This window comes from Oncorhynchus clarkii, chromosome 2 (assembly GCF_045791955.1).
Source record: "Oncorhynchus clarkii lewisi isolate Uvic-CL-2024 chromosome 2, UVic_Ocla_1.0, whole genome shotgun sequence".
NCBI lineage: Eukaryota > Metazoa > Chordata > Actinopteri > Salmoniformes > Salmonidae > Oncorhynchus > Oncorhynchus clarkii.
The window spans coordinates 84,320,697-84,336,668 of NC_092148.1; the positions used below are offsets into that span (position 1 = coordinate 84,320,697).

Sequence of the window (15,972 nt, forward strand, 5' to 3'; positions counted from 1 at the left end):
GTGAAACCAAGTACTAGCTCCAGGGAGCCAATAATTTTGTCCATGCCATTTTTCTTTTTTCTTTTTTTTATAAAAATTGTGAACTAATATTTACTCAAATAAAATTATTTCTGCAATGTTGAAAATCCAATAACAAGGTGTGCTGACCAACATTTTCTATATAAGGTACACCGCCCAAGCTTACTAAAATTGTTTTATTTTTTTGCAGTTGAAGAAAGAGGAGGTTACTATGGCATTTGAACTCATCGATAATGCCGGGACAGAACAAGCTAGATCGGGTAGGTGCATAAAGCATTGTTTTCAATCCAGTTGTTGGGACGAATATTTGAAATGAATGGCCCGCAGTAGATACTACAACAGTATCTCTTTCATGTCTTACAGAAAATGAGTGGAAGGCCAAGGAGTTAAAGTGGGAACAAGAGTTAGAGGTAAGGCTTGGTGTGAATGTTGTCATTAAATTGAACTGTGAAGCATTAGGGTCCAATCAAAACTGCAGTTTCTGGAAAGCAGTTTTGATTGAATTGGAGCACAGGTCATTTCAACTCATGCTCAGTTTTCTTCAATAGGACTTAGTACACCTCTCAACCAATAGTAAAGTCCCTCACTGTCCACAAAGGAGATTGTAAACTGTGACCATAGAATGACGGCACTTAAGGAGATTAGAGTGCTCTGCTACGCTGCAGTTTGTTGAGCTGTTCTCTGCGTTTCCTGAACAATAATCTGGCCCTGGGACTTCTTTCACACGTTCATAGAAGCAAATGGAGACATAACCTAATCTTGTTTTTCGAGAGACTGGTGGTAGTTTAAGTACATGAGTAAGTGTTGTAAACAGAGGGGGCCTGAGAGTTTGTTGTCTGCTTGATTTCCTGTCCAGATGGCCAAGAAGTCGGGCGTTGGCGGCGGGCCAGATACTCGCTTCCTGCGGGACGAGATGCGCACACTGGAGGCCCAGTTGAACCGTAGAGAGAAGGATATCCAACAGTTGGAGAAAGAGACGAGCAAGGAGAAGAAAATCAATGAGGAAGTATGACCTTATGTTATGAGACGTCATTAATTCCATAGTGAGCTAGTGTTAATGTGTGTCATTGTGTTCTCAACACTATACTAAGATCTTCCTACTTTGTGCAAAATATTCAATTGATTTTATTGTATGTAGCCTATACAAAGTAATCTCCCATTGTGTTCAAAATTCCAATGCAACTAATATCTCCCATGTGTTCCCACAGTTGATGATTCGGGCAGAGGAGGCTGAGGATGAGAGCAGGAAGCTGAAAAGAGAGGTTAGTGACAACATAGTCGTGTCTGAATTGGGGAGGCACTACCTGAACACTCATTTTTGTTTACGTTTCAAAATGTTTTGCTACGTTGTGCCCAAATTATGATAATACCCTTTTTAGTGTAAGAGCTGTTTGAAAAGACGGCCTGAAATTTCTGCCTGTTTTGGTGGAAAGGAGCTTTGGCCTGCGGTACATTTCATAATAGATCAATAAGAAAGAGAGTTCCAAACCTCTCTGACAATAACAGTTAGTTTTCTGTTTTCCCCTCCCCACTCAGACCACTCCCAGACAGTGGTAGCAAAATTCTTGTTTGAGAAATTGCTTTTTGCCAATAAGCTATTTTAGTTTGTTTTTGACCATTTTAAATTAAAACAATCACATTAAGGTTCTTCATTGTTGCCCAGAAATAATTTGACTTTAAGATAAGAATAGCTGCATTGGACCTTTTTAAGGTGAAAATAAGTGTTTGTCCAAGTAAGGAGAACACCAGTGAGTGTCTGTCTGCGTTTGTGTTAACTGTTCATAATACGTATATGACAGTATACACCAGTATAAGTGTATGTTAACTGTTCATAATACGTATATGACAGTATACACCAGTATAAGTGTATGTTAACTGTTCATAATACGTATATGACAGTATACACCAATATAAGTGTGTGTTAACTGTGTGTTAACTGTTCGTAATACGTGTGACAGTATACACCAATATAAGTGTGTGTTAACTGTGTGTTAACTGTTCGTAATACGTGTATGACAGTATACACCAATATAAGTGTATGTTAACTGTTCATAATACGTGTATGACAGTATACACCAGTATAAGTGTATGTTAACTGTTCATAATACGTGTATGACAGTATACACCAGTATAAGTGTGTGTTGTAGTATGTGGTTGGACAACTATATGATGATGCAGTAGTTAACCTGTGAGAGTAGATTAGGCACTGGGTCCCACTACTCCTCTCTAACTGTGTCTCCTCTCCTGCGGTGTGTCAGAACGAGCAGCTCCAGCAGGATGTAGACTTCTACAGGAGGGAGCTGGACCAGAAGGAGCCGGTCCAGTCCAGAGAGGAGAGTACTGAGACACAGAGGAGACTCAACTCAGCCAACAGACAGCTCTACCAGTGCATGGAGGACGTTCAGGTACTGCAGACCCCTTTCATACAATTTATTTATTTTATTTAACCTTTATTTAACTAGGCAAGTCAGTTAAGAACAAATTCTTATTTACAATGACAGCCAACCCCGGCCAAACCCTAACCCGGACGACCCTGGGCCAATTGTGCGCCGCCCTAAGAGACTCCCAATCACTGCCGGTTGTGATACAGCCTGGAATCAAACCAGGGTCTGTAGTGACGCCTCTAGCACTGAGATGCAGCGCCACTCGGGAGCCCGAAACTTCCCTGATTTGGATATTACCCTAATGCGTAACCAGGCCAGTGCAGTACAACTCGCCTTGACTTGGCTCAGTAGTGTCAAAGGGGTATTAAAGATAAGTCGTGACTTGAAAAATACATGGACATGATATCATTGCATGATTTACAGTACGTTTCTTACTGTACTAACCCCAGACCTGTGTCCTCATTCCTCTACCTCTAGCGTGCGGAGGAAGAGGTCGCCCACCTGAAGACACAGAACGATCAGATGCAGAAGAGCCTAGAGGAGTCAGTGAAGGAGATGGAGACGATGACGGACGAGTACAACAAGATGAAGATCGTTGTGCAGCAGACAGACTCCATCATGGACCAGCTTAGGAAGGAGAGGGACCACGCCAAGCTACAGGTAACCTAGAGGGACAAAATTACAGGTTGCAATCTGGTTTTCCGGTTATACGGACAAATGTAAAGGTTGAACCTGGGAAAGTTTCAGCACGGCTTTGCATAGACTTTATGAAGCATTTCTAATATTGAATCATTATTGGGAATTGACAGTGTAAATAACATACATCCATTGGTGTTGAATAAAAACAATATACTGCTGTGTTCTTCACTTCAGGTCAGAGAGCTGACAGAGCAGATTCAGAGCCGGGCGGAGGAAGATGACCCAGTCATGGCAGCCGTGAATGCCAAGGTGGACGAATGGAAGGTGGGTGTTCTCACATTATTTACCTGGCTGAGAGAAAAGGCAGCAGGCGATACACTGATTGTATCAAGTACTGCATGCTGCTGTCTGTATGTTTTCTGAATCATTAAAGAACTTGACAGCACACAGCTAATTACAGTACCAGTCAAAAGTTTGGAGACATCTACTCATTCAAGGGTTTTTCTTTATTTTGACTATTTTATACATTGTAGAATAATAGTGAAGACATCAAACTATTAAATAACACATATGGAATCATGTAGTAACCAAAAAAGTGTTAAACAAATCAACATTTTATATTTGAGATTCTTAAAAGTAGCCATCCTTTGCCTTGATGACAGCTTTGCAAACTTTATCCAAACTTTTGACTGGTACTCTATGTATAGAGGAAATATTTACATTTATTCTTCACACTTCAAACATTAGTAGTCAATCAGCATAAATTAAAACATTTTAGCTCGGGGCCTGTCCTCATCAAAGCATACTGCCTGGTTAGTTGCAGCTGTGTTGTTTTGTCAGTGGCCCTGGTGATCTCTGCGTTTTTCTGAGTGGCCTTGATTGTGTCTGTGTTTTGTGATTTTCAGAGAGTGCTGGCTGGTAAGGATGAGGAGATCATGGAGTACCAGCACATGATCCGTGAGCTAAGGGACAAGCTACGCTCGACCCAGATGGACACGGACAAGAGCAACATCATCGCCTTGCAGCAGGTCCGTCTCAAAGCTGAAATCCTTATCTTTATGTAAATACATACATATTAATACATCTAAGGAACTTGGCTAGATCTGAATTTTACATTTACATTTTAGTCATTTAACAGCCGCTCTTATCCAGACCGACTTACAGTAGTGAGCAACTTACAGTACGTTTTCAAACTTCAATAGAGATAATTAATTGTTCCTGTGAGGGAACTTTTTGTGCAGTATTTGGTACATACAGTACATGCAACGACAAATTACTTTAAAAACGGTGGCATTTTATACTATATTAGGAAATCTCTAAATCTATCTGTTCAAACAGTGTGTTTTTTGTTTATCTTCATCTTTGAAATATCTGTCTGTTGAAAGATATATATTTCAACTGTGAAAATATTTAACTTAGTGCCAGGGGCTAAGTTTCTACTAAGATAACATATGGAATTGTTTTAAGATGGTCATACCAAGGATCATTTAGCTATTTGATTTAGAATTGTAGTATCCCTATAGGTATAAAAAATATATATACAGTACCAGTGCAAAGCTGTAATTTGTTTAACACTTTTTTGGTTACTACATGATTCCATATGTGTTATTTCATAGTTTTGATGTCTTCACTATTATTCTACAATGTAGAAAATAGTAAAAATTAAGAAAAACTTTTGAATGAGTGGGTGTGTCCAAACTTTTGACTGGTACTGTATATAAAGACATTGAATTGGGCTTTTCGGCTATCAGCCCATAGAAACACATTGAATAACAGATTCATACATGGAAAAATAGATATTTTAAAATGATTTAAAAGGAAGTATGTTTGGAAGTGGCTGTCCTATATCTGAAAGATATAAGAAGTATGTATTTATTTTTTACCGTGGAATGACCACCTTTGACTTGGAAATGCCCTATTCACTTCCATTCATTTTTTGGCCCAGTACCAGATAAACTTCAGACAAGTCCTGTGACACTTGTGGGGGTTGTAGGTAAAAACTGAGAACACCATCTTGTTCATGAGAGTCTCACCTTCTATGGAGGGGTCATATTAGTGTGTAGCCCAAACCATTCAGACACTACAGGCAGATGTTGGCACATCGGCGGTACCGACTACAGACAAGATACTGTATCTTTGTGTTCCATCTGTCATTTCCAATGCAGCTTCTCTTCTATTCATTCTGTTCTTTTCTCCTGTTTTCTCCTGTCTTTACTTGCACTCCCGTCACTAACTCGTGGCCAGGTCATATATGAGCTATGTGGTGTAAGTTACTCGGTCCTCCATATTTCTTGTCTATTTTACAGACCTCTCTCTGCTTTCATTTCATTTCACAAGATCTCATGTCTTTTATTACACGTTATTGTACACAAATCACAACCTGCTGTGCTCTTCCGTGGTTGTCCTTGTACTAACGCTGGTTCCAAACTAATAAAATGTTTGTGAATGTCTTCAAGGCCGTGCTAGAGAGAGACAATCAAATCAAGATGCTGACAGAGCAAGTGGAGCAGTATACGGGGGAGATGGAGAGAAATGCCCTGCTCATAGAGGAACTCAAGAAGCCCCTGAAGAAAGACAGAGGTGCGTGTCAAATTGTCTTGTTGTAAAAGCACATAGATCTGGATGCTGTTAACAAGGAATGTTGTTCTGGTGTCAGCCAAGGCTGCTATGCACCGACATTGCTATAAGATTGAAAAAGTGTGGGTGTTCTCTGCAGGTTAGTTGGCGCCAACTTTACAGTATATTTTTTAGCTTCAGACAATTTAGCTAAAATGTTTCTTAAAGGGAAGACATTTAGCACGTTAGGATTAGCATTTGTATCTCTAGTGTAGCACAGAGCCATAAACTCTGATTTAGCATTATTAGCAATAACTTATAGCTCAAAGTTTTTCCCCAGGTCTGCCTTCAGCCATCCAGCAGAGGAAGCTGGACGAGCTAACCGCTAAGCTGCAGGCCACAGAGACAAGAGCACAGGAAGCAGAACGTGTGGCTGAGCTAGCCGAGACAGACGCCAGGGACAAGGACAAAGAGCTCAGTGACACATTAAACCACATGAGACTCTATGAGTCTGTAAGTCTGCCTAGCCTGCCCAATTTCACAAATGCTCAGTTGCTTAAGGTCCTCCAACATAATAAGTCCAAAAAAACTATTTTCCCCCATCCCTTTGGTGATTCTCATGACTCATGCAACAGGCTTTGTTTTTGAGATGTCTGGTCTGTCAAATCTTGTATCCTAGATTAAACAAAGTATGAAAGCCATGGCTGATCTCTCTTGGCTCTCTTTACTGTCCTGCAGGGCACTGATGGTCTGCAGGTGGCCATCGCTGAGATCAAAGAGTGTAAGAATCAGATGAGAGTGCGAGACCGTGAGGCAGAGGCTATGACCAGAGAGATCAACCAGCTGGAGATGAGAATCAACAACCTTCTGGATGAGAACGAAGATCTTAGGGAACGACTCGGTAAGTCACACACAAAACAAATGTAATTAACAAACTTCAAGTCACATTTTATTTATGTTAATTTCACAATGTCTCAACATGTTACAGATAGAAATTTAAAATAAGAACTGGAAACAACAACAAAGAAATCAAAAACAGGGAGACCGCAGACGCAAAATTAATTTCCTGTTGGATTGTGTTATATTTCATAAAGTTAATGAATGATGTCATTAGCTAGACATTTTTTCATTGTTGAATATCCTTTCATTTAATAAAAAATAACAAGCAACAAACAACAAAGACATAAAAAACAGAGAGACAGCAGACATATTTGATTTCCTGTTGGAAGGTGTTATATTTCATAAAGTTAGTGAGTTACCTTATTAGCTAGACATTTTCATTGTTGGATATCCTCTCATTCAGGTTCTGTATTCATCCATCATCCTCTTTCATAAGGTCTGGAGCCCAAAGAGGAAGTGGATCTGACAGAATTCAGAAGAACCAAATCCCTGAAACAGAGGCAGTTCCAAGCAGAGAACCAGGTTCTCACCAAAGAGGTAGATGGGGATTGGAAGGAACCTCTTGACGTCAATTTGGTTGTGTCCCATTTAGTACCTTGTTCCCTACATAGTGCACTAAAATAAGTAGTGCACTCTACTATGGGCACTGGTTAAAAGTAGTGTACTATATAGAGAATAGGGTGCCATTTGGAACAAAACCTTTAGCTCAACCTGTGGCCTTGTTTCCCTTACGACCCCACTTGACTCCACAGATCGAACGACTGGAAGAGGAGAGACTTGAACTGAAGAAACAAATCAGGCGAATGGTAAAGGACAAAGGTAAATATCCGCTCCATGCTACACAACTATAGGAGGGAGATATGAGTTGGTTAGCCAGCATGCCATACAAGTACTGATAACAAGTTAGTAGTATTTCATCCCCCATTTAACTAAGTCTATCTCTATTTTTGTGCTGATAAACCCACTTTTCTCCATCATAGGGATCACAGTGACCAGCTCATTGCTAGAGGATGATGCCAAGCCCACCAGATCCATCAAACTGACACCAACACCAACGTTCAGTTCTGCAGATGAGGAGGAGATCAAAAGCAAGGTTAGATGACAGAAGGAGATGTCAGAATTCTGGTAGTTTAAAAGACGTTTAAAAATGGCCTTTATAAATCAGTATATGACCTAACCATGACATCACCGAAGACATCACCCTGACATTTTTTTGCCAGTTTTTTCCACTGTATTGTTTATGTGGGCTATATCCTGTCTTATATACATCCTTTCCCACTTGTTTCACAGTATGAGCATCTGAGGAGAGAACTGAACCATAAGGAGAGAGACTTGGAGCATCAGAGGACCCAGTCATCTCAGTTTAAATCCAAATGTATGTACAAACTGGCAGTATATTGTATAGTAGGAAATGTTCAAGTAGTTTTATGGCTACTCACAGCATTTCATGCTATACGCTGTCAGAAATGCACACTATGTCTTCCTCAATACTATTTCCTAGTAAAGGACTAGGTAGTGTCAATGCATTGAGTGAGAAACGTGGATTTCCAAAGGAATCCCTGAACACAGTTGGATAAGCGCTGCTCTCTTCTCTTTGTGTCCCTTAGTGGAAGACTTGTTTAAGGAGAACAAGCAGCTGGAACAAGGTATGAAGGAGATCCTTCAGGCCATCCAGGAAGCTCAACAGAAAAACCCCACCTCACAAGCTGCAGTCTCTATCCCCAGTCTGGAGAAGCTGGTCCGTGTAAGTGTAACCAGTAGCATCATCACAGCTGTCCACATTTTATATGTCGTCACTATTGTTCTTAGAATGTTCATTCATGCCCTGAATTGAAATGGAATTGACCCCAACCCTGCTCCGCCATGTTCCATGTTCCAGGCAATAGAGATGAAGAACTCTGATGGGAAGTTTGACACCAGCCTCCACCTGAAGGCCCAGGTAGACCAGCTGACGGGAAGGAACGACGAGATCAGACAGGAAATGAGGGCAGCTCGGGAGGAAGCTGCCAATACCATGAGTCAACTGGTCAAAGCCAAAGAAAAGGTATCCAGCTGGCTGGTTGTACTTACTGTAGGGCAAGTTATGAGAAAGCCACAGAATTATATTTTGCTGTTGTATGAGTGTATATACATTTTTCACAAAGGGCCAAATAATGTCTGTCCATTTCTTTCTTTTGTCAACTTGTTATATATTATTTTTGCCACATGCAGACTGTTTTTGAAGGCAACAATGTAGTGTTGTTAATGGCAGAAACAAGTAGGTACCTGCAAGCTATGAATAACTCAATGTTAAGTAGTAATGGCATCCAATCCAGATGAACCTCATACCTACTGGCACTGTAATTCCATTCCACCTCAAAAGCTTAAAGCTGGACTCCTTAATTGGTGAAACTGCCACGTCCATCTGCAATATTCCAATAACAAAGAGGTTACTGCAAACAACCAGCACTGTTTCTTTTCTCCTCTGACATCGTTGCCCGCGTGATAGAACACCAGAAGATGTAATGCATGTATTTTTACCATGCTCCTCACCTCCGCTTCGTCAACAAAACAAAAACAGTAACAGCGGTGGTGGGGCGGACAGTGGCGCTGTTTCCCTTACTTTGATTCCATCGTTAAATTGTTCCATGGATATTGTTGCATATCTGTGTCTTTTTCATTGCAGTCTTTTGAATGTCTAGTAAATAGGCACTGTACTGCTGCCATTGATACCATTTAAGACTAAATCTGTAATAGGGGATACCATTTAAGACTAAATCTATAATAGGTGCCAAAATTAAAACTGTTTCCCTTCTATCTCTGTTGGTCAGGTGACCCGTTTGGAGGCCGATATGGAGGCGCTGAGAAAGTCCAAAGGGGGCGGGGTAATCTTTAGGACCCTGAATCTCCCTGACGACATGGCCCTATCCAGCACTGAGGTTATCAGCTCTCTGAATGAGTATGCCGTTCGACTGTTACGGGTCAGTCTCGCCCAACTTCGCCCATCACTGTTAGCCTAATCGATTGTGTTTGAGATTGACAACAAAGCAGTTGGCGACTGCAATGCAGTCGATCTCAAACACGCACTATTTCTTGTATTATTCTCTGTAACTCGTCTCCCAAATGATCTGAGAGACATTTTCACATATAATGTTCTTTTTTAGGAGATTAAAAACAAAGAGGAGTCAAGCCAGCAGCTGGTGGCAGCCTTGGAAGAGTACAAGGGGAAGTTTGCTGTGATTCGCCATCAGCAGGGACTCCTCTACAAGGAGCACCAAAGGTACAGTAGGGTAGTTGGTTGAGATCATCTGCAGCTAAAGGACCAAGCTTACTGTACATCAAATGTATTTATAAAGCCCTTCTTACATCAGCTGATGTCATAAAGTGCTGTACAGAAACCCAGCCTAAAACCCCAAACAGCAAGCAATGCATGTGTAGAAGCACGGTGTACAGTATGACAGTGGTGCTGCGTACCTACTAGAGGTCGACCGATTATGATTTTTCAACTCCGATACCGATTATTGGAGGACCTCAAAAAAAAAAGCCGTTACCGATTAATCGGCCAATTTTTATTTATTTATTTGTAATAATGACAATTACAACAATACTGAATGAACGAACACTGAATGAACACTTATTTTAACCTCAAATAAATATGGAACATGTTCAATTTGGTTTAAATAATGCAAAAACAAAGTGTTGGAGAAGAAAGTAAAAGTGCAATATGTTCCATGTAAAAAAGCTAACGTTTGAGTTCCTTGCTCAGAACATGAGAACATATGAAAGTTGGTGGTTCCTTTTAACATGAGACTTCAATATTCCCAGTTAAGAGGTTTTAGGTTGTAGTTAATATAGTATTTATAGGACTATTTCTCTCTATACCATTTGTATTTCATATACCTTTGACTATTGGACGTTCTTATAGGTACTATAGTATTGCCAGTGTAACAGTATAGCTTCCGTCCCTCTCCTCGCCCCTACCTGGGCTCGAACCAGGAACACATCGACACCAGCCACATTCGAAGCAGCGTTACCCATCGCTCCACAAAAGCCGCGGCCCTTGCAGAACAAGGAAAATAACTACTCCAAGTCTCAGAGCGAGTGACGTTTGAAACGCTATTAGCGCACACCCAGCTAACTAGCTAGCCATTTCACATCGGTTACACCAGCCATTAGGCTGATAGGCTTGAAGTCATAAACAGCGCTGTGTTTGCGAATAGCTGCTGGCAAAACGCACAAAAGTGCTGTTTGAATGAATGCTTACGAGCCTGCTGCTGCCTACCATCGCTCAGTCAGACTGCTCTGTCAAATCATAGACTTAATTATAACATAATAACACACAGAATACGAGCCTTTGGTCATTAATATGGTCGAAGGGGTAAACTATCATTTTGAAAGCAAAACGTTTATTATTTCAGTGAAATACGGAACCGTTCGGTATTTTATCTAACGGGTGGCATCCCGAAGTCTAAATATTCTTGTTACATTGCACAACCTTCAATGTTATGTCATAATTACGTAAAATTCTGGAAAATTAGTTCGCAATGAGCCAGGCTGGCCAAACTGTTGCATATACCCAGATTCTGCGTGCAATGAAAGCAAGAGAAATTACACAATTTCACCTGGTTAATACTGCCTGCTAACCTGGATGTCTTTTAGCTAAATATGCAGGTTTCAAAATATATACTTCTGTGTATTGATTTTAAGAAAGGCATTGGTGTTTATGGTTAGGTACAGTCGTCCAACGATTGTGCTTTTTTCGCAAATGCGCTTTTGTTAAATCATCCCCCAGCGCTGCATCAATTATATGCAACGCAGGACACGCTAAAACTAGTAATATCATCAACCATGTGTAGTTATAACTAGTGATTATGATTGATTGATTGTTTTTTTATAAGATAAGTTTAATGCTAGCTAGCAACTTACCTTGGCTTCTACTGCATTCCCGTAACAGGCAGGCTCCTCGTGGAGTGCAATGAGAGGCAGGTGGTTAGAGCGTTGGACTAGTTTACTGTAAGGTTGGATTGGATTGGATCCCCCGAGCTGAGGCAGTTACCCCACCGTTCCTAGGCCGTCATTGAAAATAAGAATGTGTTCTTAACTGACTTGCCTAGTTAAATAAAGGTATAAAAATAAAAAATAAACTTTGGTTTTTTAAATCGGCGCCCAAAAATACATATTTACGATTTCCGAAAACTTGAAATCGACCGTAATTAATAGGCCATTCCAATTAATCGGTCGACCTCTATTACCTACCAAATCAAAACACCCCCTTATGCTTGAAAATATCAACATGGACACCCCCTTATTGTTCAGATTATTTACCCTAACCCAGCCCCCTATTTTTAGGGCACCAGAAAAGTTAATGTGTCATTTGAACCCGGTCCTCCCTACACACCTGCGTACAGCAAGACTGATACCCACAAAGCTGAATAGAACACAAAACTCTTAACTTATCTTTGAGTATTATGATGGTGTAGTGAGAAGGAGGTCTGGCAGAAGGAAAAGGAGGCACTCAGAGAGATGAAGAACAAGCTGGAGGAGCAGAAGCTGGTGGACACAGTAAAGATCAAAGAGTTCAACGTGAGTGACAGAGCCAAACATTGCTCACTGTATCTCTAAACTCTCTGCATTATATTAAATGTATTTCTAATCCCCACTGTGTCCAATAGCACTGGCTGGAGGCACTGCAGAAGGATCCAGAGGAGCTGCGGAGGCAGGTGGCGGAGGCGGCCCGAAGGATGACGGTTCTGCGTGTGAACGAGAAGTCTCTAACACATCGCTACACCACCCTGCTGGAGCAGGAGCAGCACCTCCGCAAGGACAACAACAAACTGAGGGATGACTTCAGCACCATGCAGGCCTCTGTCACACAGAGGATGGGATACCTGACCAGATACAAGGTACACGTGCCCTCTGATTGTCTGAAATGTTGCCATATTGCATACACCTATCCAGGAACAATAAAAGAAGGGTTAAGGGTAGAAGAGTTCACTTGACTGAAAAACGACCAAGAAATAACTTTGAAGTGTATACTTTTAATGACTGGTATAGACAATAATTTAACTCCCAATTCAATTGTTTTCGTCACAAGACTTGATATAGCATTTTTTGTAGGACATGGCAGCATATAAGCTGGCAGCGCTGCAGAAAGCCCTGGATGACAGCGTCCCCTCATCAGAGCTGGAGAGGGCCAACAAGCAATACACAGAGCTGACGGTGAAATACAGGGACATGCTCCAGAAAGACAACCACCTGGTGCAGAGGACCACCAACCTAGAACACCTAGAGGTAGGTCTTCCTCTCCCCGTCTCCTTTTCAGGACTGGTGGAATCTCAAATGACTTCATATTAGTGCAAATGAAGAAAAGGAACTTTCGTTTAGTAGTTAACAGTGAATGTGTCGAATTAAACCTTTTATTAGTGGATAATTATTGACGGTATGGCTCCTCTTTCGTTGATTGAGTTCTCTATAGAGCTTTTTGTGGACTCATACCGTATCTGTCTTTTTCCCTTCTACTTTTAGGGTGAGAACATTTCTCTCCGTGAGCACATCACTGCCCTCAATAAAGAGCTGGAGATTACCAAGGAGAAACTCCACACTCTGGAGCAAGCCTGGGAGCACATCAACACATTAGGTAAGCTTCACAACTCAGGATTGAAAATACTTCACTTTTAGAGTCTGTATTGTCTCTCCAAAGCCCTATAATTTCTGACAAGGGTTGCAAAATTCCCTGAACTTTCTTGAAGTTTCCGAGTTTTTCAGAAATCTCATTTGGAAGATTCTTTGAATTTTCCAAATGGATTTCTGACCCTGGAGCGTTTTTCTATTCCCAGGTGGCGAGAGCAGCATGGACAAGGCAGCGAAGGCAGTGGCCAATAGTGAGATTATATCAACGTCCAGGAGGATCACCACCTTGGAGATGAAGGAGCTGAATGAGCGGCAGAGGGCTGAGCATGCCCACAAGATGTACGAACACCTCAGGAACTCTCTCATACTGGTGGAGGAGCGCAACGTGGAGCTGGAGACAAAGTTTGCAGAGGTAGGAGAGAGCTATCTACATAGTGTAGGAGTTAGGAAAGGGACAAAGCATCTATTCCGCCATAAGCAAACAGGAAAACGCTCACCCAGAGGCTGCACTCTTAGTAGCCGGGGACTTTAATGCAGGAAAACTTAAATCCGTCTTACCAAATTTCTATCGGCATGTTAAATGTGCAACCAGAGGGGAAAAAACTCTGGACCACCTTTACTCCACACACAGGGCTTGCAAACCAGTACAGACTACAAAGGGAAGCACAGCCGAGAGCTGCCCAGTAACACGAGTTTACCAGATGAGCTAAACTACGTCTATGCTCGCTTCGAAGCAAATAACACTGAAACATGCATGAGAGCACCAGCTGTTCCGGAAGACTTTCCGCAGCTGATGTGAGTAAGACCTTTAAAAAGGTCAACATTCACATGGCCGCAGGGCCAGACAGATTACCAGGACGTGTACTGCGAGGATGCGCTGGACAACTGACAAGTGTCTTCACTAACACTTTCAACCGCTCCCTGTCCGAGTCTGTATCACCACCATAGTCCCTGTGCCGAAGAACAATAAGGTAACCTGCCTAAATGACTACCGACCCACTCACATCTGTAGCCATGAAGTGCTTTGAAAGGCTGGTCATGGCTCACATCAACACCATTATCCCAGAAACCCAAGACCCACTCAATTTGGCATACAGCCCCAACAGATCCACACATGATACAATCTCTATTGCACTCCACACTGTCCTTTCCCACTTGGACAAAAGGAACACCTATGTGAGAATGCTATTCAATGACTACAGCTCAGCGATCAATACCATAGTGCCCTCAAAGCTCATCAATACTTCCTGACGGGGCGCCCCCAGTTGGTAAGGGTAGGTAACAACATCCGCCACGCTGATCCTCAACACAGGGCCCCTCAGGGTGTGTTGTCGTGGAAATTTCCTGTATTACGACAGCGTGCTCAGTCCCCTCCTATACTCCCTGTTCACTCATGACTGCACGGCCAGGCACGACTCAAACACCATCTTTAAGTTTGCCAATGACACAACAATGGTAGGCCTGATCACCGACAACGACGAGACAGCCTATAGGGAGGAAGTCAGAGACCTGTCCGTGTGGTGCCAGGACAACAACCTCTCCCTCCACATGATCAAGACAAAGGAGATGATTATGGACTACAGGAAAAAGAGGACTTAGCATGCCCCCATTCTCATTGACGGGGCTGTAGTGGAGCAGGTTGAAAGCTTCAAGTTCCTTGGTGTCCACATCACCAACAAACTAACATGGGCCAAGCACACCAAGACAGCTGTGAAAGGGCACGACAAAATCTATTCCCCCTCAGGAGACTAAAAAGATTTGGCATGGGTTCTCAGATACTCGAAAGGTTATACAGCTGCACCATTAAGAGCATACTGACTGGTTGCATCACTGCCTGGTAAGGCAACTGCTTGGCCTGCGACCGCAAGGCACTACAGAGGGTAGTGGGGCCAAGCTTCCTGCCATCCAGGACCTCTATATCAGGCGGTGTCAGAGGAAGGCCCTAAAAATTGTCAAAGACTCCAGCCATCCTAGTCATAGACTGTTCTCTCTGCTACCGGATGGCAAGCGGTACCGGAGCGCCAAGTCTAGGTCCAAGAGTCTTCTAAACAGCTTCTACCCCCAAGCCATAAAACTCCTGAACATCTAATCAAATGGCTACCCAGACTATTTGCATTGGCCCCTCTCTTTTACACCGCTGCTACTCTCTGTTGTTATCATCTATGCATAGTCACTTTAATAATTCTACCTACATGTACATATTACCTCAACTAACCGGTACCCCCGCACATTGACTCTGTACCGGTACCCCCCTGTGTATAGTCTCGCTATTGTTATTTTACTGCTGCTCTTTAATTACTTGTTACTTTTATTTCTTATTCTTACTCATGTTTTTTTGTTTTTTTTACTGAATTGTTGGTTAGGGGCTCATAAGTAAGTATTTCACTGTAAGGTTGTATTTGGCGCATGTGACTAATAACATTTGATTTGATTTGAAAAGACACATCTCTGTTTCCTGTGGCAATGGACAATCATTTCAATTTAATTTGATAGTTTATTGGATAGGGACAGATGCAAACACATGGAAGCATTGAACAACTAATAATATTTTTCACTGCATATATAGTGTGTTGATCATGGCAATTCTCAAAACCTGTCCCTAGTAGAGAGCATGGCTGGACAAGGCCATGCAGTATCCTGGACTATGTCTTATAGTGACACAAAGCCCCTAACCTGAAGTGTTGTTGGTCCCCAGCTAACAAAGCTGTACCTTGGGGCCCAGAGAACGGAGCGGGAGCTGAGAGATGAGCTGGCCGACAGTGTCTCTAAAGACGTCAGCAACGCCGACCGCGCCAGGATCACGCAACTGGAGAAGGCTGAGGCCGAACTCAAGGTGGAGGCCTCAATGTATGTACTAAATCCACTC

At 42.1% G+C, this 15,972-nt stretch overlaps 1 protein-coding gene across 7 annotated transcripts in view; it reads left to right on the forward strand.

Annotated features, from left to right (window-relative positions):
- Nucleotides 1-15,972, forward strand: part of LOC139375281 (centrosomal protein 290) — a 77,504-nt gene that overhangs the window by 24,826 nt on the left and 36,706 nt on the right. For 4 of the 7 annotated variants that reach the window (XM_071116904.1, XM_071116939.1, XM_071116956.1 and 1 more), the window contains exons 4-29: nucleotides 209-278; nucleotides 382-428; nucleotides 875-1,024; nucleotides 1,227-1,280; nucleotides 2,277-2,423; nucleotides 2,880-3,062; nucleotides 3,276-3,365; nucleotides 3,947-4,069; nucleotides 5,286-5,306; nucleotides 5,498-5,621; nucleotides 5,938-6,110; nucleotides 6,336-6,498; nucleotides 6,934-7,034; nucleotides 7,250-7,316; nucleotides 7,478-7,590; nucleotides 7,788-7,872; nucleotides 8,105-8,241; nucleotides 8,377-8,541; nucleotides 9,308-9,457; nucleotides 9,641-9,756; nucleotides 11,957-12,059; nucleotides 12,149-12,379; nucleotides 12,594-12,767; nucleotides 13,002-13,113; nucleotides 13,313-13,518; nucleotides 15,802-15,953. In XM_071116904.1, coding sequence (XP_070973005.1) covers nucleotides 209-278; nucleotides 382-428; nucleotides 875-1,024; nucleotides 1,227-1,280; nucleotides 2,277-2,423; nucleotides 2,880-3,062; nucleotides 3,276-3,365; nucleotides 3,947-4,069; nucleotides 5,286-5,306; nucleotides 5,498-5,621; nucleotides 5,938-6,110; nucleotides 6,336-6,498; nucleotides 6,934-7,034; nucleotides 7,250-7,316; nucleotides 7,478-7,590; nucleotides 7,788-7,872; nucleotides 8,105-8,241; nucleotides 8,377-8,541; nucleotides 9,308-9,457; nucleotides 9,641-9,756; nucleotides 11,957-12,059; nucleotides 12,149-12,379; nucleotides 12,594-12,767; nucleotides 13,002-13,113; nucleotides 13,313-13,518; nucleotides 15,802-15,953 — 3,257 coding nt within the window. The remainder of the gene's footprint in view (nucleotides 1-208; nucleotides 279-381; nucleotides 429-874; nucleotides 1,025-1,226; nucleotides 1,281-2,276; nucleotides 2,424-2,879; nucleotides 3,063-3,275; nucleotides 3,366-3,946; nucleotides 4,070-5,285; nucleotides 5,307-5,497; nucleotides 5,622-5,937; nucleotides 6,111-6,335; nucleotides 6,499-6,933; nucleotides 7,035-7,249; nucleotides 7,317-7,477; nucleotides 7,591-7,787; nucleotides 7,873-8,104; nucleotides 8,242-8,376; nucleotides 8,542-9,307; nucleotides 9,458-9,640; nucleotides 9,757-11,956; nucleotides 12,060-12,148; nucleotides 12,380-12,593; nucleotides 12,768-13,001; nucleotides 13,114-13,312; nucleotides 13,519-15,801; nucleotides 15,954-15,972) is intronic. The other 3 variants (XM_071116929.1, XM_071116946.1, XM_071116922.1) reach the window with 1 other exon arrangement.